Source organism: Populus alba, chromosome 6 (assembly GCF_005239225.2).
Source record: "Populus alba chromosome 6, ASM523922v2, whole genome shotgun sequence".
Taxonomy (NCBI): Eukaryota; Viridiplantae; Streptophyta; class Magnoliopsida; order Malpighiales; family Salicaceae; genus Populus; species Populus alba.
Genome location: NC_133289.1, coordinates 6,519,856 through 6,546,071, shown reverse-complemented (window position 1 = coordinate 6,546,071; position 26,216 = coordinate 6,519,856). Strand labels below are relative to the sequence as shown.

General features: G+C 35.2%; 3 protein-coding genes across 6 annotated transcripts; 1 reads left to right on the top strand and 2 right to left on the bottom strand.

The window, feature by feature from the left end:
• Window positions 1-271: 271 nt before the first annotated feature.
• Window positions 272-8,506, bottom strand: LOC118033630 (DExH-box ATP-dependent RNA helicase DExH10). 2 transcript variants are annotated; one of them, XM_035038683.2, is made up of 17 exons: window positions 8,396-8,506; window positions 6,961-8,049; window positions 6,094-6,408; window positions 5,867-5,971; window positions 5,666-5,734; window positions 5,101-5,268; window positions 4,944-5,015; window positions 4,721-4,837; window positions 4,178-4,387; window positions 3,898-4,056; window positions 3,249-3,338; window positions 3,025-3,117; window positions 2,197-2,350; window positions 1,866-2,014; window positions 1,681-1,776; window positions 1,074-1,166; window positions 272-796 (listed from the first exon to the last, which is right to left on the bottom strand). In XM_035038683.2, exons 2-17 carry the CDS (start codon window positions 7,957-7,959, stop codon window positions 686-688), a joined length of 3,000 nt encoding a protein of 999 aa, XP_034894574.1. In that variant the 5' UTR covers window positions 7,960-8,049; window positions 8,396-8,506; the 3' UTR covers window positions 272-685. The 2 variants fall into 2 exon arrangements, with proteins under 2 accessions (XP_034894574.1, XP_034894575.1); XM_035038684.2 differs by having other exon boundaries at window positions 8,401-8,480.
• A 5,585-nt stretch (window positions 8,507-14,091) lies between these two features.
• Window positions 14,092-16,988, top strand: LOC118033629 (proteasome subunit beta type-6). 2 transcript variants are annotated; one of them, XM_035038680.2, is made up of 8 exons: window positions 14,092-14,348; window positions 14,435-14,511; window positions 14,595-14,650; window positions 14,770-14,842; window positions 14,964-15,075; window positions 15,789-15,862; window positions 16,376-16,517; window positions 16,562-16,703. In XM_035038680.2, the coding sequence occupies exons 1-8, from the start codon at window positions 14,234-14,236 to the stop codon at window positions 16,663-16,665; spliced, it is 753 nt and encodes a 250-aa protein (XP_034894571.1). In that variant the 5' UTR covers window positions 14,092-14,233; the 3' UTR covers window positions 16,666-16,703. The 2 variants fall into 2 exon arrangements, with proteins under 2 accessions (XP_034894571.1, XP_034894572.1); XM_035038681.2 differs by having other exon boundaries at window positions 14,097-14,348; window positions 16,376-16,450; window positions 16,662-16,988.
• Window positions 16,989-17,196: 208 nt separating this feature from the next.
• On the bottom strand, window positions 17,197-25,560 carry LOC118033628 (auxin response factor 19). 2 transcript variants are annotated; one of them, XM_035038679.2, is made up of 14 exons: window positions 24,853-25,560; window positions 24,329-24,444; window positions 23,391-23,489; window positions 23,237-23,293; window positions 22,888-23,043; window positions 22,716-22,800; window positions 22,494-22,584; window positions 22,146-22,310; window positions 21,910-22,032; window positions 21,548-21,623; window positions 21,318-21,456; window positions 18,910-20,768; window positions 18,571-18,761; window positions 17,197-17,787 (listed from the first exon to the last, which is right to left on the bottom strand). In XM_035038679.2, exons 1-14 carry the CDS (start codon window positions 24,914-24,916, stop codon window positions 17,652-17,654), a joined length of 3,357 nt encoding a protein of 1,118 aa, XP_034894570.1. In that variant the 5' UTR covers window positions 24,917-25,560; the 3' UTR covers window positions 17,197-17,651. The 2 variants fall into 2 exon arrangements, with proteins under 2 accessions (XP_034894570.1, XP_073266202.1); XM_073410101.1 differs by lacking the exon at window positions 24,853-25,560 and having other exon boundaries at window positions 24,329-24,817.
• Window positions 25,561-26,216: the final 656 nt, after the last annotated feature.

Sequence of the window (26,216 nt, the reverse complement as noted above, 5' to 3'; positions counted from 1 at the left end):
CACTGTTGTTTTCGACCCAATCAAAGCATGATTTCATCACAAATTCGGCTTTGTCGGCATGTACCAAATCTACTAGCTTTGTTTTCTGTAAAATCCTTCGCTTTTTTTTTTTTAAATGAAGCTTTCAATGTGTAGCACACCATCCTCTCTTTTACAGAATTGCAGACAAAATGAGATTTATTTCCAGCATATGGTATTCTGCTGCTATGCATGGTTGTTTTAAAGTTTCATAAATACATAAAAAACGATATGTAAAGCAGGAAAAGGCATCAAACAAGTAACCTTTTGTTTTCTTTCATAGAAAATTGAATGCTTGACATTGCAGCTCTGCATTACATAGATTGACTAGTAAAAGTAACACCTACAAAGCTTCTGATGTCTATCAAGTTAAATCTAGAGAAATTAATGACATTTCTGTTAGGCCTTACATGGGTATACCTTTCATTTCCCATGTTTCCAATTTTGTGTTTACAAAGAAAATCAACTGTCAAATGAACTATATCAACAGCAACAGTGCCATTGAAAAAAAACTAGAAGCAACATGAGGAGGAAAGGAGATGGAACCTCTAGTTGTCAGTTAAAGCACATCTCAAGTGGCCACCATGGAAACAATGTTGCATGAGATGAGCTATTGTGCCCATGGGTGCTTGACCCACACGCATACAAAAGCCTGCAAAAAGACAGCTTAAAGGTAAAGAGAATTTGCAAACATGATACCTCGCCGAAGGCTTTCGCTGGCAGCTGCAAATTTGCTTTCTAAACTGACTTCACCCACAGCTTGAGCAGCAGCACGCAACTGGGAAGGCAAAGAAAGCAATTATTGGCAATAATTCCACTGAAATTCAAATAAAGAGCTGCACAAGAAAGCATATACTGTTTCCATGTTCAAGAGAAAGCCAGCATACACAATATAGATTATCTTCAGAGAACGGAGTGGTGTTAATTGAGACTTTTTGGAGAGACTATTCTATTGGGAACAATAGATTTGGACCTTACAACAATTTTCTCTTTGAAGAGAAGTAGCACAAGAAGATCAGCACATGACGTTTTAGAGTGAATATTTCACAATTTACCTGATTCAGAAACTCATCTAATCTTCTAGCACTTCTGATAATGCTACCCTCAAAGATATCAGTCATTTGTATGACCTCAGAAAAACTAGCTCCCTGGAAAAAGGGCAAAGCAAGCAGATTATTCAACACTGGACTAGAAAAAGAAAGATTAAACCCAAATGAATTTGATACAGCACTCAGGTAGTCTTCAATAACCAAATCCCTGTGGCTTAAAAATAAATAAGCAATGGTCAAATCCATAAACTTGTCTGGATGTACAGACCAAGAGGTATAGGGAACCTCTCAGAAATAAGTCATTGCATTAAATGGAAGACAAATTGAAATGATTGCCCAGAGAGAGGGGGAAGGTTTGGCTGGCTGAATAAACATTGTTCACGGCTACCAGCTATTCAATGGCCAACTGGTTGAGTTGCCGAAACACCAATTTGGAAGTCAGCAATATCACAAACAATACAGACCAAAAATGATCCCTCCAGAATTTTCATGCTGATTTAGAAATTTGCCCAAACCAGACACCAATCAGGAAAAGAAAAGGGGGTGTCCATATTAAACAGTCCATGGCCAACAAAATAGGAAATTCTTTGAAAATAAAATATAAAAAACCAACCTTTGACCAACAGTAAACCACATCCACCAAGAACGGTCTGACTGTTGATTCCACATATTCATCGACATTTATGTCCAATTTGCATTCATATTGTATCTGTAATTATGCAGAAAGACATTTATGACTGTTCTTAAAGAGTCAATTGCATAATATAAACAAAACAACAAACAAAAAAATATAGCAACCTCTGCTATTTTTCTTGCGCTCTCTTGGAGTTGTTGCAATGGTTTAGCAAGTTCAGTTCTCAAATGTATTTGCTCACTTGACTTATCTACAGGAATGAAGCAACTTGCAAGAGCAGCAACTTGGTGATGATCAAGATCATTGAAGGTACCTGATAAAAAATTCATTAACATTAACAAAATTAAATATTGCTAGATGAAATCAGAGGCTCAGCCTTAATTATATGCATGTAAGACCACCAGCAACATGGCCAGAGAAACCCAGCCTGAGGTAAAATAAGATTCTGCAAAGCATGGAAAATTAAAGAAAGAAAAATAATGGTCATCAGCTCACCATTGAACATCAGTTCTGTAACAAGTAGTTCATCTCCTGTGTCTATCAAGCAGGCTGCCCTGCCCTTCACCTGAACTACACCATCAGCATCTATATGACCAAGCCTTTTCAAGACCCGTGAACGGTTCTTAAGTTCTTCACGGAATTTTTGAAGCTGCAAAGAATTGAGAATCAAATTAAAAAAACTGCAGGTGAAAAACTGAAGAATGTAACAAATCATGGAGTAGATAATAACAAGCCCAACATCAACAAAAGCAAATAGTGGCAACCATTTGAACAAAAGCCACAAAAGGAACAGCCATTCAAGTTTGCATGCTTGTGCTATTTTCATCTTTATTCAGTGTGGCTATATTGTCCAGACATGGACACCCAATCAAGATTCAACACCTCTAGGCAGGGGGCAGATTTTCTAGTGTCTCTTTTTTAAAGTACACTAAAAACATCAGAGCATGCAAATGGAAAAATTATCAATACCTAGCAAAAAAATGATTTGCTGCATGAATTATAAGAAAGCAACTAGTAATTCCATTGTACACACAACCACATGCTACACTATTAATTCAAGGCTCAAATTATTGGCTGATCACCCATGCAAATAATTCATTATGCTTAAAGATGCTTTTTTTTCCCTTTTCTTTTCTGATAAATGGAGATCAAAAATACAAAAGTGCTCCATGCAATAAGATGAATCAAAGTTTATGCCAAAAGGCATTCTCTTCCCACAGGCTTTCAGAAATATACATTACACATCCGGAATCAATACAGAGAAATAAATCCAACTATATCTTACAAGTTCTGTCAAACTAAGTATCCAATAAGGGAAAATACCTGGGAATCACGCATTTTCGACTTAAGTTGTTGAATTTCATGATTCACCTCAGCTTTCCTATGAAAACTTTTCATCTGGTTTATATCTTGAGACTGCATGCATAAAATCAAGTAAGTGTGATTGCTAAATATACCACTTAAAGCAAACATTGTCGAGAGAATTTTCCAAGTGCAGTAACTTTCTACAGAATTTCGAGTAAGTTGATTCTAATTGATATGAAAACCTTGTGCAGTGGATGCGCATGTAACTTCTGTTCCAATTCCTCAATTTGGTTAACCAACTCAACAATTTCAGGATCCTCAATTTTCATGTCCTGCAAATAAATAGAACCATGATACAAATAACAGCAGCATTCTTAGAGATCTAAGCTCAAAACATTATATATAAGATAAAACAAACACGAAAAGTCAAATAGTGAAGATACCAGAAGCAACTGAGAAAGTGTAAGGGTGAGATCTATTAATGGTGCTTACAGCAGAGTGAGGATAGGGAACATCAATGGCAACCATGCTTTTCCTCTTTCTGATGTATCAGTGCCTAATGCTCTATGAGTCTTTTTTTTTTTTTTTTTGGAAAGGAATGAAAGACAGTCTGAAAAGTGACCGGAAAGAAAACTCCATATGTCTCAGCTAATTTAGGCGTTGCATGATAAGAGCTTTGTTAAGACTACAAAATATTTTCCATATTCCAAAAAGTAAAATAAAATGTGCCAACTCAAAATATAAGGCTTGATGCTTGAACATGGGTTGGTGGTGTAATAAACTGGGTAACAGCTCCAAAGCCCATGTAGAGCATCAAAAGGTTTGTAATTTTGTTCTATGCCTATTATATGCTCTTGAAATGAGCCAGCATTCAAGTACATGAATAGTTACCTTTACAGGGTTAAGCTTTGGAAGGCCTTCAGGAAACCGATTCCCTAACTCCTGCACTGCTAGAAGTATACTTTGCCTTGCTTCCAATGGCCGAAGGTCAGCAGGAATGGATATCCTCACTTTGCTTAGAGCACAGATCAGGGGCAACTGAACAGGAACCTAACCCAGAAGTAAACAAACACATAATCCCCACCAGACCAGTACAAGCACTAGAAGTTAATTAGCGGGCCACAATACTGAAAAGAGATTAAACTACTATCCCACTGATGCATCAACTTACCACATGCATCTCACCCTTTTCTCCAGGCCGAGGTGGACACGGTCTTGGCCGGGAGCCACTCTCACTTGGTCCAGGAGAGCAATGAAGTAAAGTATCTACTATATAACCAGCACCTTTTGATGGCAATGTTCCCAATCCTGCAGTGGGCTTTTTAACAACATTCACTACAACTCCCCAACCCCAATCAGTTCCTCCTTCTCTTACCTTGATCTGCAATACAGACAGCCACTACTGAGGGGACAAAAAAGATATATCATTACTGAAATTATAAATACGTGTGCAAATGCAAGTGAAATTTGCAGAAATGAGGAGTTATTGTTCAGCTTTTTTTCCCTCAAACTCACATCCTTTAAATGTTTCTAAATTTTTTGGGGGTAAAATCTATAATGTTCTTCTGATCTCTTATGCCCATATATCCCAGCAACATATATAAGGTTGTGAGAGAATCAATCACTAATAAGGTTAATTAAAGAAAAGAATAAAATATACTAGCCATTTAGTAGCACACAAACTTCAACAACAGTGTTCATTGTCCATACATACCAACCGACCAGTGCATAGATAATAAAGAATTCTTTCAGGCCTTGTTATTTCCTTCATCATCTTCTTCTCAAGCTGAGCCATCTCAAGTTTTAGATTATGATACCCAGCAACTTCAGCCTGATACAAGACAACAAAAACTCATATAGCATCTACTTATATTATTTCAAGAGAGAGAGAGAAACAGACAGAAAAAATGTTTTTAGAAACAGAGGGAAATGATTACCTCTCCTGATGCATCAAGAACAGCAGCTTCCTCTTCCAGTTTTGAAACCTTTTCCCCTATGTCTGGTAAAGCCTGAAAGAGATAAAGATCTATGAGTGATTGAACACTTCATGAAGTCAGGACATGCACACAAGGATGTGAGGGATTTGACAGAAACCTTTTCGTACTGGAATTGATGAAATGAATTTCTTATCACGTGTTCAGCAGTGAACTGGCCTTCAGCACGGCTCATTAGATTTAATATCGAATAGTAGCTCAGTCTGAAAGTACTAACTAGAGGAGCCGGTTTGCCCAAAACCATGTCTTTGAGTGTATTCATCTCCATCTGAAAAGGTAACAGAAAAAGTAATCCATTGAAAGAGAAGACCAGGTTGTTTTATTGCCTTCATCAAGGATCTAAGCAAGATACCATGATGTGCTGCTAAAAGCCTATAACTAAAGACCATTAGTTTCCATTGACACAAAAGGCTTATATGTGTAGTATGGGCAGCATTCAAGTGAAAATACAGTTTGACTTTCATATTTATACATTTATATAATGTGTATGCAGATTATTGTACTAGTAACCATAAACCCACATAATTAACATTTAGCAGAACAACTTTCATTTTAATGTTATCAAGATGGTTGAAAAAAAACTAGTAATAATTACCAAATTCACACCAAAAAAAATGGAACCAAACAACAAAGAGTACAGCACAGATGAAAAGTTATAGAATTACCCGTTCATCAATCATTATGATACAAATACCCCGCTCATCTTTACCACGTCGTCCAGCCCTTCCACTCATCTGTAGAAATTAGCAGGATCAGAAACTAATAATAATACACACACACACACACACACATATATATATGCATAAGCATTTATGTGTACGTATGTTTTTCAAAGCTCTAGAGAAAAGCAGCAAATTATCACTTACCTGGATATACTCACCAGATCCAATGTAACGATGACTATCACCATCCCACTTCTTAACAGCTGTGAAAACAACAGTCTTTGCAGGCATGTTTAAACCCATCGCAAACTGGCATAAAAGATAGATATTTAAAGGACAGTTCATCATTATCATTCAAGATTGAAGTAAGTTGCAGAGACCACAAACTGATTATAACTAAAACTGCAACCCAGTTTCCTGTGAAGACTTACTGTCTCTGTGGCAAACAGAGCCTTCACAAGGCCTTCCTGGAAAAGAAGCTCTACTAGTTCCTTGATTACAGGGAGAAGACCGGAATGATGGACAGCAATGCCTCGCTTAAGTAGAGGCAACATTAACTCAATAGCAGGCAAATTCCTGTCTTCCTCATTCAAGCAGAGTATCGCGTTGTTAAAAACCTGCTCCACAATATCCTTTTCCTCTTGTGTATTAAAATCAAGCTTAGACATAGACATGGCATGTTGTTCAACCTCTCTCCTACTGAAGCTAAAAACTATAACTGGTTGAAACTTCCGTTCCATAATCATCTGAAATTACATGTGAAAGCAATGATTGAGCAGTTTTATCAACAAGCTGTACAAGATGAACAGGGAAAACTACAATTCCCCACTTAAAAATCCAGAAAATGCACGAACAGACAATAGCACTCATATTAAAAATTAAAAATCACTAACTTGGAGCATATAATAAGAAGCACCAGTACTACGTCAACAAGCAGTAAACTTCTTTTCTTTTAACAGAGCGTGTTGTCTGTAGCAAATTTAATGAGATAATTGAGAATAGGAAAAAAAAAATGAGAAGTTGCTTATTACAAATGTATTTGAAGAGTCTGAGGATCCATCTAAGAATATTCATTTATTTCACAAAACAGTTTCTTCTCAGTCAATTGTTATGAAGAAAAGTTCAGTTTATTGATGGCATCAGAAAAATGGAAACTCAAAAACTACATATGGTGATGGAGAAGCGCTCATTGGAGAGAGAAAGAACAATAAACACCCATTCAATGCTCAATGAAGCAATAAATGAAGGCACCTCATGATACTACAATCAAGAAAGAATGCACAAATAAGAGGGCAAACCTTGACAATTTTGTATATGTCAGAACCCCCTGAAGCATTCCCACCCTTTGAAATCCTTCCACTAGCTTTAGCATTTGCACTCTTGTTCCCCTCACCAGCTTTCTGCTTAGAGAAAGTATCCTGCAGCTTCATAAAATTGTCCTCCCTAAACTGCTCACTCTCATCAACCACAAGATACAACCCAGCACCGCCCACAGGAAAAACATAATGCTGCAAAGGAGTTGGTCGAAAATCTGTGTAAACCACATGGCAAGGCTGCTTATGCAAATGACAAATCCATTCCGCAAACTCGGTGGCATTCGACATAGTCGCAGAAAGAAAAACCATTTTAATCACTTGCGGCATAAAAATAATACTCTCTTCCCAAACAACCCCTCTTTCACGATCCTTCATATAGTGAATCTCATCAAAAATAATCCAAGCAACTTCCTTCAAAATCTCTGAACCCCTATAAAGCATCCCCCTAAGAATCTCTGTAGTCATAACCAAACAACTAGCATTTGGTGACAGGGTAACATCTCCAGTCATCAACCCAACATCTTGAAACTCCTGATGCAACTCCCTATACTTCTGATTACTCAAGGCTTTCAGCGGAGAAGTATAAATAACCCTTTGCTTTTCTCTGAAAGCCATTGCAATCGCATACTCAGCAACAGCAGTTTTCCCTGCAGACGTATGAGCAGAGACTAAAACACTCTCATTCCTTTCCAAACAAGCTACAGACACCTTCTGAAAAGGGTCGAGTTCAAATGCATAACTTTTTGCCATCTCCCCATTAAACAATGGATTCGACAAAGTCCCGTGAAAGGTTTCATCTTTATTCGACTCATACCCATGTGGGACTGCAACTTCATGAACACAAGTCCGTGTCAAAATCCTCTTTTTCAAAGCAGAATCTTGCTTCTGTGGTGTACCAGCAATCTCTGCTTTCTCTTCCTCTTGTACTTCCTCCTCCTTCTCAAGCTCTTTTCTCTTAGCAGGTGTTAGTGTATCCTCCATTTATATTTTCTAGCTTAACTCCACTCCTCACTCACTCTAAGTTCTAAGTTAAGCAAAAATCTTCCAAAAATTAAAACTTGTGCACTCTTTCTGCTCATAAGAAAAGAAAACACACAAAAACAATAAAAGTTCAGATTTTGTTACAGTATCAGAGCACCGGAACAAGTTGATAAGCATCAAATAAAATTAAAAGATACCAAGAACCTAATTCTTTTATTGTTTTTCTTCTAATTTCAGCTTAGAAAACAGTGGTTTTGGTTTTAAAGAAAGTGGTTTCTGCTTGTTTGGTTGCTGAGAAAACTCAGGAAAATTAGAGCATCTAGTGCATCGTAAGAGAAGTACAATTTTTGGGGTTTTGTTAATTTTCCCTAATTTTCTCCGGAACCAAACAGACAAGTGAGAAAAATAAACAGTGGAGGGAAAGTAACAGGAGTACCTTACTTTTGGCAAATGGAGGCAGAAAGCATCGGTTCAGGAGAGAGCCCTAACTATTATTATTATTTAGATAATTTTAAATTTTTAAGGGGTCGTGGTTTTGTGGTTTTGTGCTTTTGTTGGGCTGTATTGGACCCAATAGGATTTCATTGGGTTTCACAGTTTTTTTTCACTTTAGCTTTTTACTGGATCTGGGCTTCTGCAATGTAGGGTTCGTGTTTTAATTGTTTTTTAAAAAAAATAAAATGTTTGTTGCACAAACATGTTTTAAAAAGGAAGAAAATTCTACAAAATAGCTTTCGCTGGTTAAATAAACTAGTTTTATTTTAATTAAATAAAGAAAAATGATAATAAACAAACAAAAATTTTAAAAAAACCAACCACAGTAACTTGAAAAAAAATATTCTAGAAGTAGAAAAACTATGTTTATTTTTTATCCTATTAAATATGAAAATATAAAATTGAGAAAAAATATAATAAAAAATAGCACAAGTAAACCCTGGTCAGCATGATGGATATGTAATTTGGACAATAAGAGATGAGTCAATTCATGTTAACCCGATAAATCTGTGTTCCAAGTCATGAGATTAGTATAACCCAATAGAAAAAAAAAAAAGAAAAAAAAAAACCACAGACCATTTTAAAAAAACAACACTAGTATTGAATGATAAAATCAGAAAAGAAAATAACTAAAAAAAATGTGTTAATCCTCATTAACATTTCAAACTCATGACCTGGATCATTATACTAGAAACAATATATATGAAAAGTTCATGAAACTCGATCCCCAATAAATCAAATGTTGAGGAATGAAACCGATAAAAAAAATATACAATCACACAAAAAGGATCCATTTAAAAAAAATAGCAATAAAAAGAATGAAGATAAAAATAAAAATAAATTAAAGGACAATTGTAAATTTTATATTGGAGGGTAAAATTGATAAGAAAAAAAAACTTTAAAAAATTAAGAACCAAATTGAAAAACATAGTATACCATGAATTTGGATTAAATTATGAAATTGAAAAGCAAAAAAATCTTTACAAAAGGGCCAAGTAAAAAACATTCAAAATAAAAAAATAAAGATCAAATTAAAAACAATAATATATGATAAATTGGAATTGAAGGATGAAATTGAAAATAAATATAACTTTTAAAAATAGGCAAGTGACAAAAATTAAAAGTAAAAAGGATAAATTTTGAAGTTGAAATATCAATAACAAAGAGAACATGATGTAATTTTTGGGTGAGGAGATAAAAAAAATGGAAAAAAAAGCCCTATCAATAGCAAATCGCTTTGCCATTGTTAACACACACTGAGTCAATAGGAAAACAACATAATGGTGCTTCCAACAATATGATGAAAATTCATTTTTTATTTTCATGAAGCATTATATGCATCGTCCAATGTAAATGGGCGCCTCATACTCGATGGCGTTGGTGCTACACGTGCCAACAATTTTTTCATTTAAATAATAATAAATTGTTTATAAAAAAACCAAATTGTCATCAATAAACATCCTAATAATAAACAAAAAAGAAAAACTAGAGTAAAAAGACCAAAAGGCTCTAGACACAAGGTTTAGTTTTTTTTTTATTTGAAGGGTAAATTTATCATTTTAATATATTTAAAAAAAATAAAAAGATATAAATACCTCTTGGTTCCATCTTTTTTTTTTTTTTTACTTTGAGGGTAATTAGATAATTTTTTTGTTCTTAAAAATTAGAAAAAAAAAATATTTATATCCACAATCAATCCTTTAATGATTGATAGACTGTATGAAAAGACTAAAATACTTTTAATAAAAAGACATTTGGTATTTTTTTGGCAGGGCAACATAATAATTACTTTGTAGCACTGAATAATATATATATATATATATATATATATATGTCCTGGTCAATTTGCCTTATGTTTTAGCTTTTTGGTTATTTATTTTTTATTTTTAATATACCAGTGGTTTCGGTCCTTGCATTATTCAAGTTTTCAAAATAAATAAATATTAATATGTGTTTTCTAAGAACAAAACAAAGAAGACATGGAGTATTTTATCACAACTACTTCCTTAGTTTGCAACTAATAATAATTAAATTACTTTAATTACTATTAAAAAAACTAAACGATCTTAGTGTTTTAATATAATTTTTGAGTAAAAGCATTGTGGATCTGAGGAGTTTATTTTGTGTCAGTGGAGAATAATAAATACTGATATACATACGAGAGAGTGTTATTAAAAAAATAATTCAAAAATCTTATTGTGGATCATGAGATAATTGCAATAATGTTTAAATTTTAATTTTTTTCTTTTGGCATTTGTTTTTGTTATAATTTTTTTTCTCTCTCAATTCAGTTTAATCATTTTATGTTAGAACCCAATGAGTGAAAAAAGCAAGTGGGCGAAGTATGAATTATGTGGAAAAACTAAAGAAACAACCTAATTTTTATGCAAAAATTGGTAAGGTTAAATATGTATATCATTTAAACCATCCGATAATTCTACTTATTTATTAGAAAGTTTATTTTAAAACTGGTAAACTTGACTCTTCTATTCCTAGTATTCGTATTTCCTTGTTACAGGATTTTACTGGTGTGTTTCATGATGAGATTTTCAGATGATTGTTACCAATAAGAGGCATCAAACATCATATTGATCTTGTACTTGGTGCATCAATTTCTGATCACCCAACCTATCAAAGTATTCTTAAGAAAACAAAAGAGCTTTAAAAATAATTACAAGAGTTGATTAAGAGTTGATTTTATATAGGAATTCTTTTAGGATGGATGGAAGGCCTGTAGCTCTTTTACCTTTAGAACCTAATCAAATATATGATAAACAACTAAAATTAAAAAAAGTGGAAGATGGTTAAAATGAGAGCTTGTATTTATTAGAGAGACCTTTTTTTTTTCTAACAAAGTTCATATGAGCTTTGATGATGATGTTATTTTTTAGCTTAATAATTATTATTTTTCTTAACAGGATAATCTTCATGTTATAGATTTGAGGATAAATCCTTTTGAGAATGGAGGAGATGATACAAACCAAGTTAGGTTCAAATTTTGCCTTAAAAGGCCTACTAACCAATTTTACAAGATTTGGTGTATCTCTCAAACCGTATATTAAATCAAGTTAAAATTTTACAAAGGGATACTATATACATGAAACTACATCTTGGTGGAAATTTAAGTCAATCAAAGCTTGGAAACATACTATGTAAACTAGTCAAATTTGTTATTACTATTTTGGCAGATCCATTAATGAAATGTTCTTTCATGACTATTTTTTGCCCTCAATCCATACTTGCAATGAGTTAATATTGGATAATAAAGTGAGATTAAATGATGCTTATTTAGGCTCTAAACTTATGTATAGGCTTGGGCTGCAAGGGTTCCTAACGTGGTTTGGATTCATTGAAAAATTCGACTCATTTCTTTCCTAAAATAGATGTGGCAATTAGGAGCTTTGAAAATACTTTAGCTTCAGTTGTCTTTTATTTCTTTTGGTTCTCTTTAAGTTTTAGTAGCTTAGCTTTTTATTCTTAATTTATGCTTTCGGGATTGATTAATTAGTCAAGGCCTAAGGCTTGTTTGGCCTTGATAAATTAATTAGTTTCACTTGTGGCCCAAGGCTTGTTTGGATTCATATTTTATGGTATATTAGTATAGATTTTTGGCCAGTTTTGTAAGCGAGTCAATTTAGCTTACAAGGTAGATCCATTAGGGTTTTTATTTTAAATAGTATAAATACTCGTTGCAAGGACATAATATTCAGACTTGATAATGTTATTGCACTAAATTTATTCAACTTGTATGAGAGAGATCCTCGCATTCTTTGGTTCTCTACTGAAACTAAATCAACTTATCAAATATTTATTGGTTTCCTGGCGTCTTCCTTATAATTCTCATTCGTGAAATGATATTTGTAAGATGAGGGTTCTTATTCCAATAGTGTGGATGTCTTGAGACAAGTTTACATTGTGGCACACTTTGATCAAATCTGTTTTGGATTTCCTGGATTCGTTGTTAATCTTCTTTATGAATTGCGTGACCATATGATCACAAGGTTCGTATTACTTATCTTTCTAAAAACAAAGCATATTAGAACTTATCTTACACAAAGTATTATTAGCTATCTAACTCACACTTTGCTGCTTATAAGATTTTTTTTTCAGCAAAAATATAAATATACAAGCTTTTCCAACATGTTTTTTTAACATAAAAAATATTAAGTGTAAATTTAAAAGTTTATGCATGCTTCTAATTATATAAATCAAGAACCATTTGTGTTAATAAATAAGTCATTAACGATAACTGAAGATGAAATTAAAAAAAAATGATAGACAAATGTAGATTAAGAAATTTAATCTCGGGCTATTTAGCCGATTGTGTTTCATGACTAGGTTTATTGAAATTAATTTTTTTAATCAAATGATTTTAGAAATAAACACACATATATAATTGATTAAATAAAATGAAAGGAAAAAAAAAATATTATATAAGGTTGCACATATTATAAATATTATCTAAAAAGTATTTTTAATTTTTAAAATAATGTTCATTTTTATAAAACATAAAAAAATTATAGATAGATGAATTATAATAATCTCTTCAAAAACTAAATACATACAAAATAACTTAAATAACAACAACTAATTAAAAAAAGACTAAATAGAGAAAATAAATAATTAGAGAAAAGAAGTATTGATTTAAATATAAATAAAAAAATACATATTAAAAAGGTATTTAAAAAAAAAAAAAAAGGGGGAAAGAGGCCAGACACTACTATGCCTGACAAGCATGTCCACCACACCTAACCTATTTAGAAAGGGCTCATGGGCCACATGCGTGAGGCCTTTATTTTTCTTAACTGCTCATCTACCTTAATTTTATTTTGAAACCAAATAAAGTTAGATTACACAATTTCTATTAAGGCAACCCATGTGTCATCATCTTTTCCTAGATAATGGCTGAAAAATCAAGGATGATGATTTTTTAACCTTGAAACATTCTAGACACCTTGATAAAAACAATGACAGCCTTAAAAATCTATATAAAAAACCTAAAATAAAAAATCTTTCCAAGTTTAAAAATAATTTTTACACAATTCAAGGTGAAAAGAAATCTAAATGAAACTTTCTTTACCAAATGGACCTTGTTATTATCAAAATTAACATTTTAGCTACTGAAATCAATGTCAACATCGATTTCTCTTTTTATTATCAAAATTAAGTGACTCTTTCTCTCTCATTTTAAGCCTATTTTTGAAATTAGGAAACTTAAAAATAAGAAAAATAAAATTTTAAATTTAAATTGATTTTATTTTGAAATTAAAAAAATACAATATTCATAATTTAAAAAATACAAAAAACTGCAATAAATATTTATCTCCAAGTTCAAAAAAACCACTCATTTCCATTTTTTTTTCTTTCATCCCCTACCTTTTAATCCCACATTTTTCTAATAAATTAACCTGTAATTTAATTTTAGAAGAACAAAATACAAAAAAATCACTATAAATAATAAGTTCATAGTATTTTGTTTGATGATCAACGGTGCAAAATGTTGCACCGTGAATTCCCCCCGCAAATTTTAAAGTTTCTTATAATGATTAATCATATTTTTACTTTCTTCTTTTTATTTAATTAAATTCAATCCCAATCCCAAAAAAAAATCCATAAATGCCCAAGCACCCGAACCCGACCCATGAGCCCATTAATACTTCACTTCTTCTCTGACTTCACAAGCAAGTCACAAAAACTTCGCTTTCTTTGAAAACAAATCCCCAGCTTGCTTCGATTTCATTTCAAGTTTTCTTCTTCTTCTTTGAATTATCTGAAAATAATGGAATCACACGAGGAAAGTGAGATCAATGGCCCTCATTCCATGGGTACCACCATCATCGGCGTCACTTATAACGGTGGTGTCGTCCTAGGTGCCGATTCTCGCACCAGCACAGGTAAAATTCAAAACTTTCTCATTTCCCTCAAAACCAAAAAAAAGAGCTGTTGATAGTTTTACTGTTTTTATCTTGCGTTTTTGTAGGAATTTACGTTGCAAATCGAGCATCTGATAAAATCACTCAGCTAACTGATAATGTCTACTTATGCCGTTCTGGATCTGTATGTGGCTTTCTCTCTTTCTGTTAATTAAATTTCTTATTTTTTTTTGTAATTTTTATTTTGAGCTGATTTTGTTTTGATAGGCAGCGGATTCTCAAACTGTGTCTGATTATGTGAGATATTTTCTTCATCAGCACACGTAAGGGGGTTCTCTTTGTTGCGTTAATGAATAACGTTTTCCTTTTCTGTCTGTAAAGTTTAGATTTTTTGGATGATTAGCTGGAGATTGATTTGGGATCTTATGGTTTTTGTGTGTAGGATACAATTGGGGCAACCGGCGACAGTTAAGGTTGCTGCTAACCTTGTTAGGCTGTTGTCTTACAGTAACAAGGTTGGTTTGATTTCAATACTTGCTCTTTAGTGAATTTGTATGTAAAGATGATGTTGGGTGTCGTAATTGTGGAATGGTTCTGGTTTGTTTTGATACATTTTTGTTTTGGATATTTTGGCAGAATATGTTGCAAACTGGAATGATTATTGGGGGTTGGGATAAGTATGACGGAGGTAAAATTTATGGAGTGCCTCTTGGAGGAACACTTCTGGAGCTGCCGTTTACTATTGGAGGTGTGTGAAGTGAACTTGTTGACCTTTTTGTCTACTAACTATAATCCATATTTTTTGTTTTTGCGATCCTTGTTGAAATGTTAGTCGTTTGCTCATGCACTTGTTTATTCTTAACAGACAAGGCAACAACATTAATAGAATGTTACTATTATTTTCGCTACTTGTATAATTACTAAAGGCAGCGGCATGGGTCTTTGGTGGATTTCCCTTTTGCACCCATCTTGTCAGTTGCTAATAGCATCACCTCACTTGTACCTGCCTTCTTTGCCAGTCTTGGCGGAAGTGTGACCTGCCCTGAGAAACTTGTCAATCCCTTATAACTTCATTTGCTGGCAGTAATAATTTGTACGTGCCATGGTGTCATAACCCTTTAGATTTTAGAAAGTTACCTAAGAGATGTAATTTTGTGTCTTTTTTATGATATTCAATTTTTACACACTGAATCTGGTTTGTTTTGGGGATGAATGATGATGATAGGTTATTCTTCTTTTTTTTCATCAGAAGGTGGTTGCTGCTGATAACTCATATTGACTAGTTAATATTGAATAAATCACCATTATCTGATATATTGTAGGGGAATAAACTACCAATGTCTGCAGGAGTTGGACTTATTTTAATTTTGTAAAATTTGACTGATCTGTCATCATCCTACATGGGATGGGCTATTAATTGCATCGGCTGATTAATTTTTTTTATCTGCTCGTGGCATACAGGTTCAGGATCCACTTACTTGTATGGTTTCTTTGATCAAGCATGGAAGGAAGGGATGACCCAAGAAGAAGCTGAGGTATGTAGTTTAACCTGTATGTTTGTAAATATGTAAACAGAATAAACTTTTATGGTCTGGAACTGCTGTCTTGACTCATAGAAACCCATTTCTTTTTGGTCATGTCAATGGTCACAATTTTCAAATAGCTGTTCAATAACACTCAATGTTTCCCTAAAGCATTTATTCTCTGGTTTTGTTGTGGATTCTTGAACTTTCCTTTTTCCCAGAGATTCATATAGAATTCCCCCTTGGTGGATAGACCATGGTATTTGCTTCCCATACTAGATTTTTGGATAATAGAAACATGTTCTCATCTCAGAGTGATTCTTCCCAAGCCTCATGGAAAACCTATTTAGGTGGCTAAGAAGTTGCCTTTGGTGGCTTTTCTCTCCCAAAACTTCTTTTTTTGTTTTTTGCCACCTTCGCTGTGCCAAGACCTGCATTTTTATTGATTTCTTGTAGGGAGTATTTGTTGTAATTATCATGTCATTCATTGCCTTTGGATTTATACACTTGATGATTTTCTCGCAGCAATTAGTGGTGAAAGCAGTCTCTCTTGCTATTGCTCGTGATGGTGCAAGTGGTGGTGTTGTTCGGACTGTCACTGTGAGTTGCGTCCTCTCTGTTTTTTTCTCTTTCCAACTGCCTGTCCATCAAATTAGTTCAGACACTCGTACGACTTTAGTAAGTAGGGCTTGGTTGGGATAAATAATTAAGGGACACAGCTTCCTGATCACTTCACGTTCTGGCATACGTATAAATACTGTCATATTTATTCTGCAAATTTTATGGCAATCAAATGCTCTATGTTACACAGATAAACTCAGAAGGCGTGACAAGAAAGTACTACCCTGAGGACAAGCTCCCCCGATGGCATGAGGAGCTGGAGCCACAGAACTCATTGTTGGACATATTGTCATCATCCAGTCCAGAGCCAATGGTTTCTTGAGAAAATGCCTCGTTATGCTGTGGGCATCGATTGTCTTAAGAAAATGATGTCAGGCACTTATTATCTAAAGAAAATGCTTTATGATGTCATGAAGTGAATATTGTTAGCGATCCTTTTCTCATGTGCATTGGTATGCTAGGAAACATTTTCCAGTGTGAAGACTATTTTTCTGATTTTGATAATCTTTTTTGTCTTGCTGAGTCTTCCATTTGTTTTTATTGAAGGATAACCATTCCATAAGCAAAGGCCATGAAGAATGGCAGATGCCAAATGTTTCATGTTATTACTTGGATTATGGTCAGTGTACTTCAGATCATTTTCGACATTAGATAAAATGCGATATGAGAGAGAAGAGACTTTCACCATAGCACCTTGTAACCTTTGAAAATCAGAGGCAAGTCGATTGAGAAACTGATGAAATCTACACATTTATACTCAGAATCTGGCATACAAATTTATGATTTTTCTTTCTACAATACGTTCCAGTGAGAGTACTCTCGACTGCTGGAAACACAAGTAGCCTAAAGGACACGCACCAAACTGGATTCTTCACCGAGCTGAACAGATCAACTTTGGACCAGAAAGGGATTGACGGTTCAGGTGCTAAAACCTCTATTTTCCTGCTTCTGACCTTGTTTTTCTAATGTACAGCTAGGCTAAAAGGAAAAACAGAGCACTAACTGGCCTAGAACAGCTTCGCAATTTTACCTGCTCATTGCAGGTGCCTGGAAAAATTCAGCAGGCAGGCAACTGAAAAACTTAGTCAAGACGGAGTGATAGGAAAACTATTAACAGAATCCTCAAATAATATAAGGTCTCCGTGTGGAAGAAGAATTGTTAGCATCTTTGCAGGCTACTTTATGCATTGACATTATCAGAACTACTGCAGGCTTGATTGGGAAGGACAGAGTTCCCAAAATCTCCATCTAAGCTCATCTGTTGAACTTCTTGATGAGACAGGATCTTGATGTGGCGGACACAGTTCACGAACTCTCTGGACACCCAAACAAAAGAATTTGAGAAGGACAAATTATAAAAACTATTTGCAGCTTGAAGCTATTTCAGAATACAAGTGGCACATTCAAAATATACATAGCAGTTTAGGAGAGTCAATAATTCGAATGAGTTGATTCTAGAAATTATAAAATTTCAGCAGCAATGCAGATAGCTTTAATCTATAACTCAAGATCCTCCTCAACACAGAAAAGAGAAACAATTGCTATCTTAGACAAAAGAAGCGCGTCACTTCATCAGAAATTTACTTGAACTACACCGATTGTTTTTGTTTCTTATAGTAAATGAAAGAAAACGAAAATAAAAAGACATTTCCTCTACTTAGCTGCATGAAAAGTGAGTCCTAAAGTAATTCATGAGAGCATCAGAATATATTTTCATTCGAGGAGATTAAATGAAACCTCCCAAGATGGACAATCATTTCTGCAGACAAGACAGCCAAAGCTACGTGATAGAAAGGAGACTGGATGAATTGAAACTCAGAAATACTTGAAATCTCAAGTTAGCTGGTAACAGTAATTGGACAAAGGAAACAAGAAGAGATGAGAGGAAAAGCTTCAAGAAACATGTTTTGAGCTGATGGCATAGAAGGTTTTGCATGTAGTGTAATCTACCCAACATGTTCTCTATGGGAAGTACCATGAGAACAATTTCATACTTGGCTAGCTACAATATTGCCACCAAGAGCATAAAGCATACTAAAGAAAATACCATGACATAACATAGAAAATAAAATAGAAATTAGAAGAGTTAAAGGGCTTACTCCCAAGGGTCATCCCCTACTAGCAGGACATCATCATCAAGATCCGTGTAGACAAGTTTCCAGCCCATCCTTTGTTGATCTTCCAACTGTCCCTCTATACCAAACCTACGAGCCAGATCTTGCTTAAGCTCGGCATAACCTGAATACCGGGCTATGTCAATTGACCTTCCCACAGCTCCACGTTTGTACACCTTTTCAGTAAAATATTGACCAACTTTTCAGAAGAAATTGCAGGAGAAAAAGGATATGAAAATATAAACAAGGAATATATTGCGAGTGTGGGCATGTGCATGAATGCATGCATATAAGAATTAGCATTTGTATAGATAAACAACAAACCTTTGTATATGTTCGCATTCGCTGAAACTGTTGCTGTGGAGGAGCCCAAGCACCTCTGTTCAAGCAGCTATTGTCATTGATTGCTGAGTTAATTGAATTGAATGGCATATCTGGAACTCCAAATGACTGGGAAACCATAGAGGATGAAAGATCCTGTTGAGGATCTTTGGAGGTTTCACAACTTGTAAGCATGCCTGCCGAAGAAAAATTATTTGAGAAGTCCTTCCCCAGCCCCACCATGCCCTTTGTTAATAAATGGTCAGAACTCATTGGCATCGCAAGTTGGCTATCAATGTTCGTCCCACATGGAATATTATTCCTCAGATCTGCCTGGAGTTCACCATCATGGATTGTGTCTCTCAACAACATTGGTTGTGGATTATAAGACAGTGAATTGTTATTCTGCTGCAAATGGACATCATTTTGAGAAAGGCAAATTGATGTTGTAGATGATGACGTGTCCAGATAATCTGTCTGAGCAGCTACCCCATTTAGGTATGTTTGCGGGGTAAAAAATCCTGGGCTTTGATTCTTGGAGATGTTCAACGACGGCTTAACCTCAGATTTCTGCAGCAGATCTTTAACTAAATTACCATTAGAGGACACGGTTTCCAAAGCGCTAGGATTCAAGAGTGTGGCAGCAGACTGAGCCATGTCCTCCCCCATTGCTGTGCTTCGGTGGGCCCGACTGTTGATCATTGGTTGAACTATGTTCGGACAATTGTTTGTGGAAGGTGAAGTAGAACAAGAAGGAACATCATCAGTAATCCCAGACTGTCCCTGTCCTGCAGCTGCAGTCAATATACTGCTACCAGCTGTGGAGAGCTGATTGGCCATTGAGCTCGGCAGAAGCCCCATATGACCTGCCATTTCAGACAATGGCAGGATGCCAGTCTGCTGTTGTTGAAGTTTTGGCTGCTGAGGCGGATGTGAGAATCGAGCATTGTTTTGGTTGTTATTCTTAGTCAACTGTTGTGGAATAGTATTTGGCTGAGGGAGAGAGGTGGGTGCAGTTTGAGGGATTTCCAACATTTGGCTGGGTGCCATAGACCTAGAAAAACTCTGAGATGCATCCAGGAGCTGTCTTTGTGAATCTTGAAGCTGTCCAAGGTGACCAGCCTGCTGCATTGCAGATTGCTGTGCTAAAAGTGATTGCTGTTGCTGCTGAAGCTTCTGCAAAAGTTGAAGCTGAATCTGATTGTCTGAAATTTGCATATGTTGGTTTACATGATCAGACAACTGGGATTGCATTAGGCTTTGCTGTTGGTTCTGACCCATAATATGTTGCTGTTGATTCTGCTGCTGGTGGTGCAAGGTTTGAGGAAGGTTTCTAAGAACCTGATGACTTTGTATAGATGGCTGTTGCTGAAGAATGTTATTGGTCTGGGCAAGAGTTTGAGGCTGCAGAAGTTGGGCTTGAACTTGACTTGTGGGTAGAGTTTGAGCCATTAAATTTTGCCTTGATTGTTGAGTGATGTCACCCATCTGTTGCTGTGGCTGCATGATGGAACCCAGTGGGATCAGTGAGGACTGTAGCTTTGGAAGCTGATCAAGCTGTTGTGCTTGCTGAGGCAGCCTTTGGGCGTTGAACTGTACGTTGTTTGGCTGAGGCATTTGAGGTGATGACAAGCCTAACTGACGGGAAAGATCAGCTCCAGGAAGATTCTGCAGAACAGATCCTGACAAGGATTGCATGTAGTTGGGTTGCATTGAGTTGGCCAGGGAAGGGTTTTGCTGCATGTTCATCCACTGGACTAAGCTTAGGCCAGGGAGAGCCTGGGGATCTTTCATGCAGAACTCATCACCAAGCCAAGGCATAGTCCTCTTGAATAAGCTATCTAAATCAGAGGAATCATCATCTGCAAAAGTAAAGATCAGAGGTGAGTCAGATTTACTCTAAAAGAAACACCAAAACTTTGAAAGCCTAATTTGTGGTCAAGCTTGAAAGTGTACTTTGGCATTGGTAAATTTCATGAAAAGAGTGAGAAGCATCTTCAAGATTTTAATCATCATATTAGAAGATTTGGTACCAACAGACCACATGCAGAAACCCTGATAGTCAAACTTTGACACAGAAAAGACAAAAAGGTAGATTATATCCTATCAAAACCTACCCCACAGCAGTACTGTCTTGTCAATTTGTTAGTATAAACCAGATGATGCCATCCACTATTACACAAGACAGCTAAAAGGAAGGACAGGTTAACGGAAAGGGATAGCAAACAGAACACATGAATCAATCAAGATGCCTTGCAAAAGGGTACCCTAACCAGAATTCCTGAGTGACATGTAAGCAAAGAACCCATGTGATAAACTTATAACCGAAATGACTAGCAGAGTATACCATACAATGTTAAGGTTCAAAATTTCCTTTTAATGAAAGAAGCTGATAAAAAATTATCTTGTACCTGGCATTCCTGGTTGCCTTGGACGCTTAGATCTAAAGAATGGTGGAGGACATATAAAAAACGGAGCAGTCACCGGTTCAATCTCCCATATTGAAACTCGATTGCGTCTTTCACCAGCAGTGGATTCATCCCAACCAACCTATGAAAGAGCATGGAGTGTTTAGACGGTAATGCGCTTATTATGTAAATTTGGCATGATTGGAATCATAAACGGATGTCACAATTTCTACCTGCAAATTACGCCATTGTGAATTTTTCCATCTTACAGGATCAAGATCACTGATACCTGTAATGGTGCCCATATACCTGCAGTAGAGATTCAATTTCTTTAACTTTCTAATTGGTGAAGAAAATTGAGTTTATCGTGTTATAAGAACACCAGGCAAAGAATCTAGGAATTGAGCACCAGCTCACTAGGTTCAGGTACTAATCAGCTCAACTAAAACTCTTTTCAGAGTCAAATTAATCCGATGACACACTCCTTCCCAACAACATGCCCTCAGGTCTCAATAGAATTCCAGTTCAAGTTCACAATTCTTGAAATCAATAGTATTCAAATGACATTCAAGAAGTGCCAAAAGACCAAATGTACCTTCTTGTTCCTGACTCTTCAGTTTCAAACATCATGCGAAAACGCATTCCAAGGGATATTTGGTTGCTGTACACTGCCTTGTAATACTTGGCTAAAGGGATAACAAATTCTGATGGACTTGCCCTGCATAAAATTTGCATCTGGTGTCAATTAATCCAACACACACAACCTAATTAATACGAGTAAGGAATTTTTTTAAAAAGAGCACCCTACAAAGAAAAATATAAGTAACTAACCTGGGATTATAGAACACAGTAAAAGGGCTATTGTTTGCTGCTGCATGGGCTGCAGCAGCTAGGATCCCAATATGCATGCTATCACTTGACAATACTGATGATGATAAGTTGGTAGGTTGCCTGTTAGCCCTTCTGATGCCCAATAGAAGCTGCTGCTTTTCATCTCTAATCACATACAATAAGCATCATTAGGTTGATTAAAAGGGCATGTTTATAGTAAGAAAGTGACCTGAACTTGAAATGCATGTATACAAGATTTAAGATACCTAAGAATATGAGAATTGAATTTCAGTAAAATAAGTCTATTTGACACATAAATTTATGGAATCAGAATTCACTAATTCTTACCTGATAAATAAAACTGAGTCACCGGCAAAAAGCCTCTTTCCACTGACAAATAGGCTCCACCCAGTTGTAAGCAAATGACGCTTTGGTTGTCCTGGATTTAGAGAAAACAGGAACTTACATAAGATAACAACAAATTTGGTAACAAGTAATTACTGATTGTAAGTATAAGAACCATTGGGTATCAGCTAATTAGTTTTCATGGGTGCTGCAAAATTAACATACCACGATAGATATGCCGGAAAGTCCAAACATTATCATGCAAATCCCTGGCTACAAGTTCTTGAGCAGGTGGTTGCATGGAGAAATTCTATACAAGGGAAAGGGAAAAGATTAAATAATGCTATTAGGATTAACATGGACACTAATATTTTAGGACTAACAGAGAACAGTTTACAAGTGGCGGGAAGATTTTCTCAGCTGCGCGACGAGGAACAGAGAAACCTCCATGAGTGCTAGTATCACTTGCTGTTAATGTTTTACAGAAAAACTCTGTCTGTGGTTTATTTGACTTCAGTGCAAGATCTGACCTCAATAATGCATCCTTGTCAAACTGCAAAAGGATTGACAAGGTTGCTGATAGCTTCAGTAGGAGTTAGCAACCAAAAACATGCTAAAGTCATTCTATAAATTTTCTGGCAATTGCATAGGGATCGGTTATTGCCAGTTCATTTCTAGTTGCTTTTCTCAGTCCAAACACCTAAAGCAAGTATACTTTTTTTAGTTATTCTGAATCAAGTTCTTACAGAAGAAACAGGTTGAAGGGTCATCTGAGCATAAACTTCATCTGTTTCTGGGTCCGCCTACAAAATCAAACAAAAGAACTAAAATAATTGAGTGACCAAAATAAAGAAATTTTGTGATGTTAGACATGAAGGCCAGAAAGGTTAGCTATTTTACATGTAAGGTGACATTATGAAGGAGACAAAGTAGCTTCGACGGAAGATTTGGGTAGTTTGGGATTTGGGCATCTACATCCTTTTTCATGGATGCTGCAACCTGAAAACAGTAATTTTACTCTCAAGTAAGAACATGAACTGACTTCTGAAGGAGAAAGAAAAAGACTATAAAATTCCATCCACAATAATCATGAAACCAATTTACAACTGAATATATTTTTCATGTTACACCTACTGGTTCTGTCACCTTGTTCAGTCGAAACAGAAAACTTGCACAAGCCTCAAAAAATAGTCAATATTTTTCAGGCGTTAAAGGACATTATCATGATTAAAAATTTGCATTACAAGTAAATTGACATGCAAATACACAATGACCTGTGAGACTCTTGATGATTAACTGTAACATTAAGAGAAATTTCAGTAAAATAAATTACAGAGTCAAAGAAGTCAAAACCTCAAGATCCTATTTGTTTGTTATTTGTGATCAACTAACATTACAGTTTTCTATTAAAAGAAAACTCACGTGGACCATGAGCACAAGCCAGATGATGCGATGCATTGATGGTTTTTAGTACTCAAAAGGAGCACATGACAGCAAGATCATACATACCCAGAGAATATTTCTATTATTACTCAAAGCCGCATTAAATCAAGTTTAACACAATCTGAATCAAGGCCAAAAGGGTAGCTTCAACTTGCCACCTAAAACAGCACCCTCAAAAGTAAATCCCAAATCTTGATCTACTTTTCCTTTCCTTATAATCTACCTATTTATTACACCCAACCAACCAGTTTAGGTAAAATTATAAAACTTAGCACACACTGGATCAAAATCCTAACACGCTATTTACCACAAATAATTAGCCGATAAATCCCGATAAAAGAAGGGTGCAGGCTGGTGGGACACATTTTTGGCACAAAATAGCAACAGACACGAACCTGTTCACTATGCCCTTGGGGGAAGTAGACCACATGAGTTCCGGCCGCTGGCAAGTTCACTAGCGGTCCTGCACATGCTTGCCATAACTCAGGGTTTATGCTCTTCTTCTCTGCCCCTGCATCATCACCACGTGTCTCACACTCGTTAGTCGATAAATTCCCCTTCAAAATCCTCATTTCTTTTCCTCTTTGTTTGTTTCCAGGGAAAGCAAACCAAACCCAGAAAAGGAAAAGGAAACAGACTTGCAAATCAATCTTGTTTTTAAGCAAAGAAGGAAAAACCACATAAACAAATGGATAAATAAATACACAGAAAATAGATTCCAAAAATATAGAGACAAACCGGCGCTTAGAGAGACATGTAATAAAGACAAAACTAAAACAAAACAGCCTTAATGGGTAGTGATTTACACATAAATCTCTTAACATTTTTATCAATGCTTTACACACATCTCCTTTAAATCTATTGCTAACAACAAATAAATAAAGAAAAAGTAGTAGCATAAATTAAGAGATGACCAAACCTTCACCGTTGGTAGCTGTGGAGGTTGCGGCGGTTCCTCCGGCACCGGTTTCCGGTGACTTCATTGGTTTCTTTATGAAAACAAAAAAAACGAAGTCTTTTTTTATCCAAAACAAGAAATTTCCTCACTTTCTCATAATTTTAAGCTTTTTTAAGATCAAAAGGTAAGCTTCGAAGAAACTCTGAGAAAATTATAGACGTAAGCAGAATTTTTAGCTTAGATCAGCTCAATAAACAAGAAAGAACCAAACTTCTGAAGAAATGAAATAAAGGGGTGGACTTTGAAGTGAAAAAAATATTATGGTGTTAGTTTGATAGAAAGGGAGTGAGTTTTCCCGGCGAGAAATTCCGGCAAGGTCGCCGGAGATATGGTGATGAGACAAAAAAAAAAAAAAAAAAGCAATAAAAAACCAAGAAATGGGTTTTTATGGGATAGAGAGTTTCTGCTGAGTTTTACAGAGACCAAGTGTTGAAGCTTTGCCCCCTTTCTTCCCCTACATTACCCAGACAAATTTCCTCTCTTTTCCTCTGCTTTCCTCCCTCTGCTTTTGCCTTGCTTTCTTACACTTCTCTTTCTCTCTCCTGGTCTATTTTTTCTTTCTTTCTTTCTCTCTCTAGAGTATTTTATATGTATTACTAAAAAAAGATTTTATCTCTCTCTCTGTCCTTGAAAATGGCACTGACTTCTCACAACTAAGCAACCACCTCCGGCCCTACAAGAGTAGAGTCCACATGTAGGTTGAGTAGGGTTAATGTGTAGAATCATGTACTTCATTTCTCAACTCAACCATAGTTATCTTCTTACATTAGTATCATCGTATTTTCACATTGTCTTGTCGTAAATGGTACTTTGGATAAGATTTTAGGTTATAAAACCACTACATCGGTGACGTGCACGATACCGTGGGCGGGGCTAAATTCTTTTAACTTAAAAAATAATAATATTTCTAAGGGAAAAAAAAAAAAGGTTACAACCAGGTTAAATCTTATCTAATTTAACAGTATGATAAAATATATATATATAACATCAAAAAAAAATAAAAAAAATTTCTCTTGCTAGCAGGTGAAACTTGTAATTTAATCATGAGATATGTTTTAATAACATATTTATTATGTATTCTAGATCATGAAGTTATGATAATTTGACAAAAGAATATTGTTGATAAATAAAAATAAAACATATCTGACATCACAACACTGATTATTTACCTAGTTATTTTAATAAGTTTATTCATTAAAATTGATCTGTAATAAAAATTGACATGCATAAAAATTATTGAATAAAAAAAAGGGAAAAATATTATACAAGGCTGCACATGTTAAAAATATTATAAAAATAAATTTAATCTATATAAAATATAAAAA

What these genes read in the sequence shown, in the direction of transcription:
- LOC118033630 (XM_035038683.2), bottom strand. Translation starts at nt 7,959, where the DNA reads ATGGAGGATACACTAACACCTGCTAAGAGAAAAGAGCTTGAGAAGGAG. An exon ending in TTCTTGATGCATCAGGAGAG is followed by an intron (nt 4,838 to 4,943) that starts GTAATCATTTCC and finishes GTCTTGTATCAG; the next exon opens with GCTGAAGTTGCTGGGTATCA. An exon ending in TACAGAACTGATGTTCAATG is followed by an intron (nt 2,015 to 2,196) that starts GTGAGCTGATGA and finishes ATTTTTTATCAG; the next exon opens with GTACCTTCAATGATCTTGAT.
- LOC118033629 (XM_035038680.2), top strand. Translation starts at nt 14,234, where the DNA reads ATGGAATCACACGAGGAAAGTGAGATCAATGGCCCTCATTCCATGGGT. An exon ending in TGTTGTCTTACAGTAACAAG is followed by an intron (nt 14,843 to 14,963) that starts GTTGGTTTGATT and finishes ATATTTTGGCAG; the next exon opens with AATATGTTGCAAACTGGAAT. An exon ending in TGACCCAAGAAGAAGCTGAG is followed by an intron (nt 15,863 to 16,375) that starts GTATGTAGTTTA and finishes ATTTTCTCGCAG; the next exon opens with CAATTAGTGGTGAAAGCAGT.
- LOC118033628 (XM_073410101.1), bottom strand. Translation starts at nt 24,757, where the DNA reads ATGTTAAGAGATTTATGTGTAAATCACTACCCATTAAGGCTGTTTTGT. An exon ending in TTCATAATGTCACCTTACAT is followed by an intron (nt 23,294 to 23,390) that starts GTAAAATAGCTA and finishes TTGATTTTGTAG; the next exon opens with GCGGACCCAGAAACAGATGA. An exon ending in GTAGGGGATGACCCTTGGGA is followed by an intron (nt 17,788 to 18,570) that starts GTAAGCCCTTTA and finishes TTGGGTGTCCAG; the next exon opens with AGAGTTCGTGAACTGTGTCC.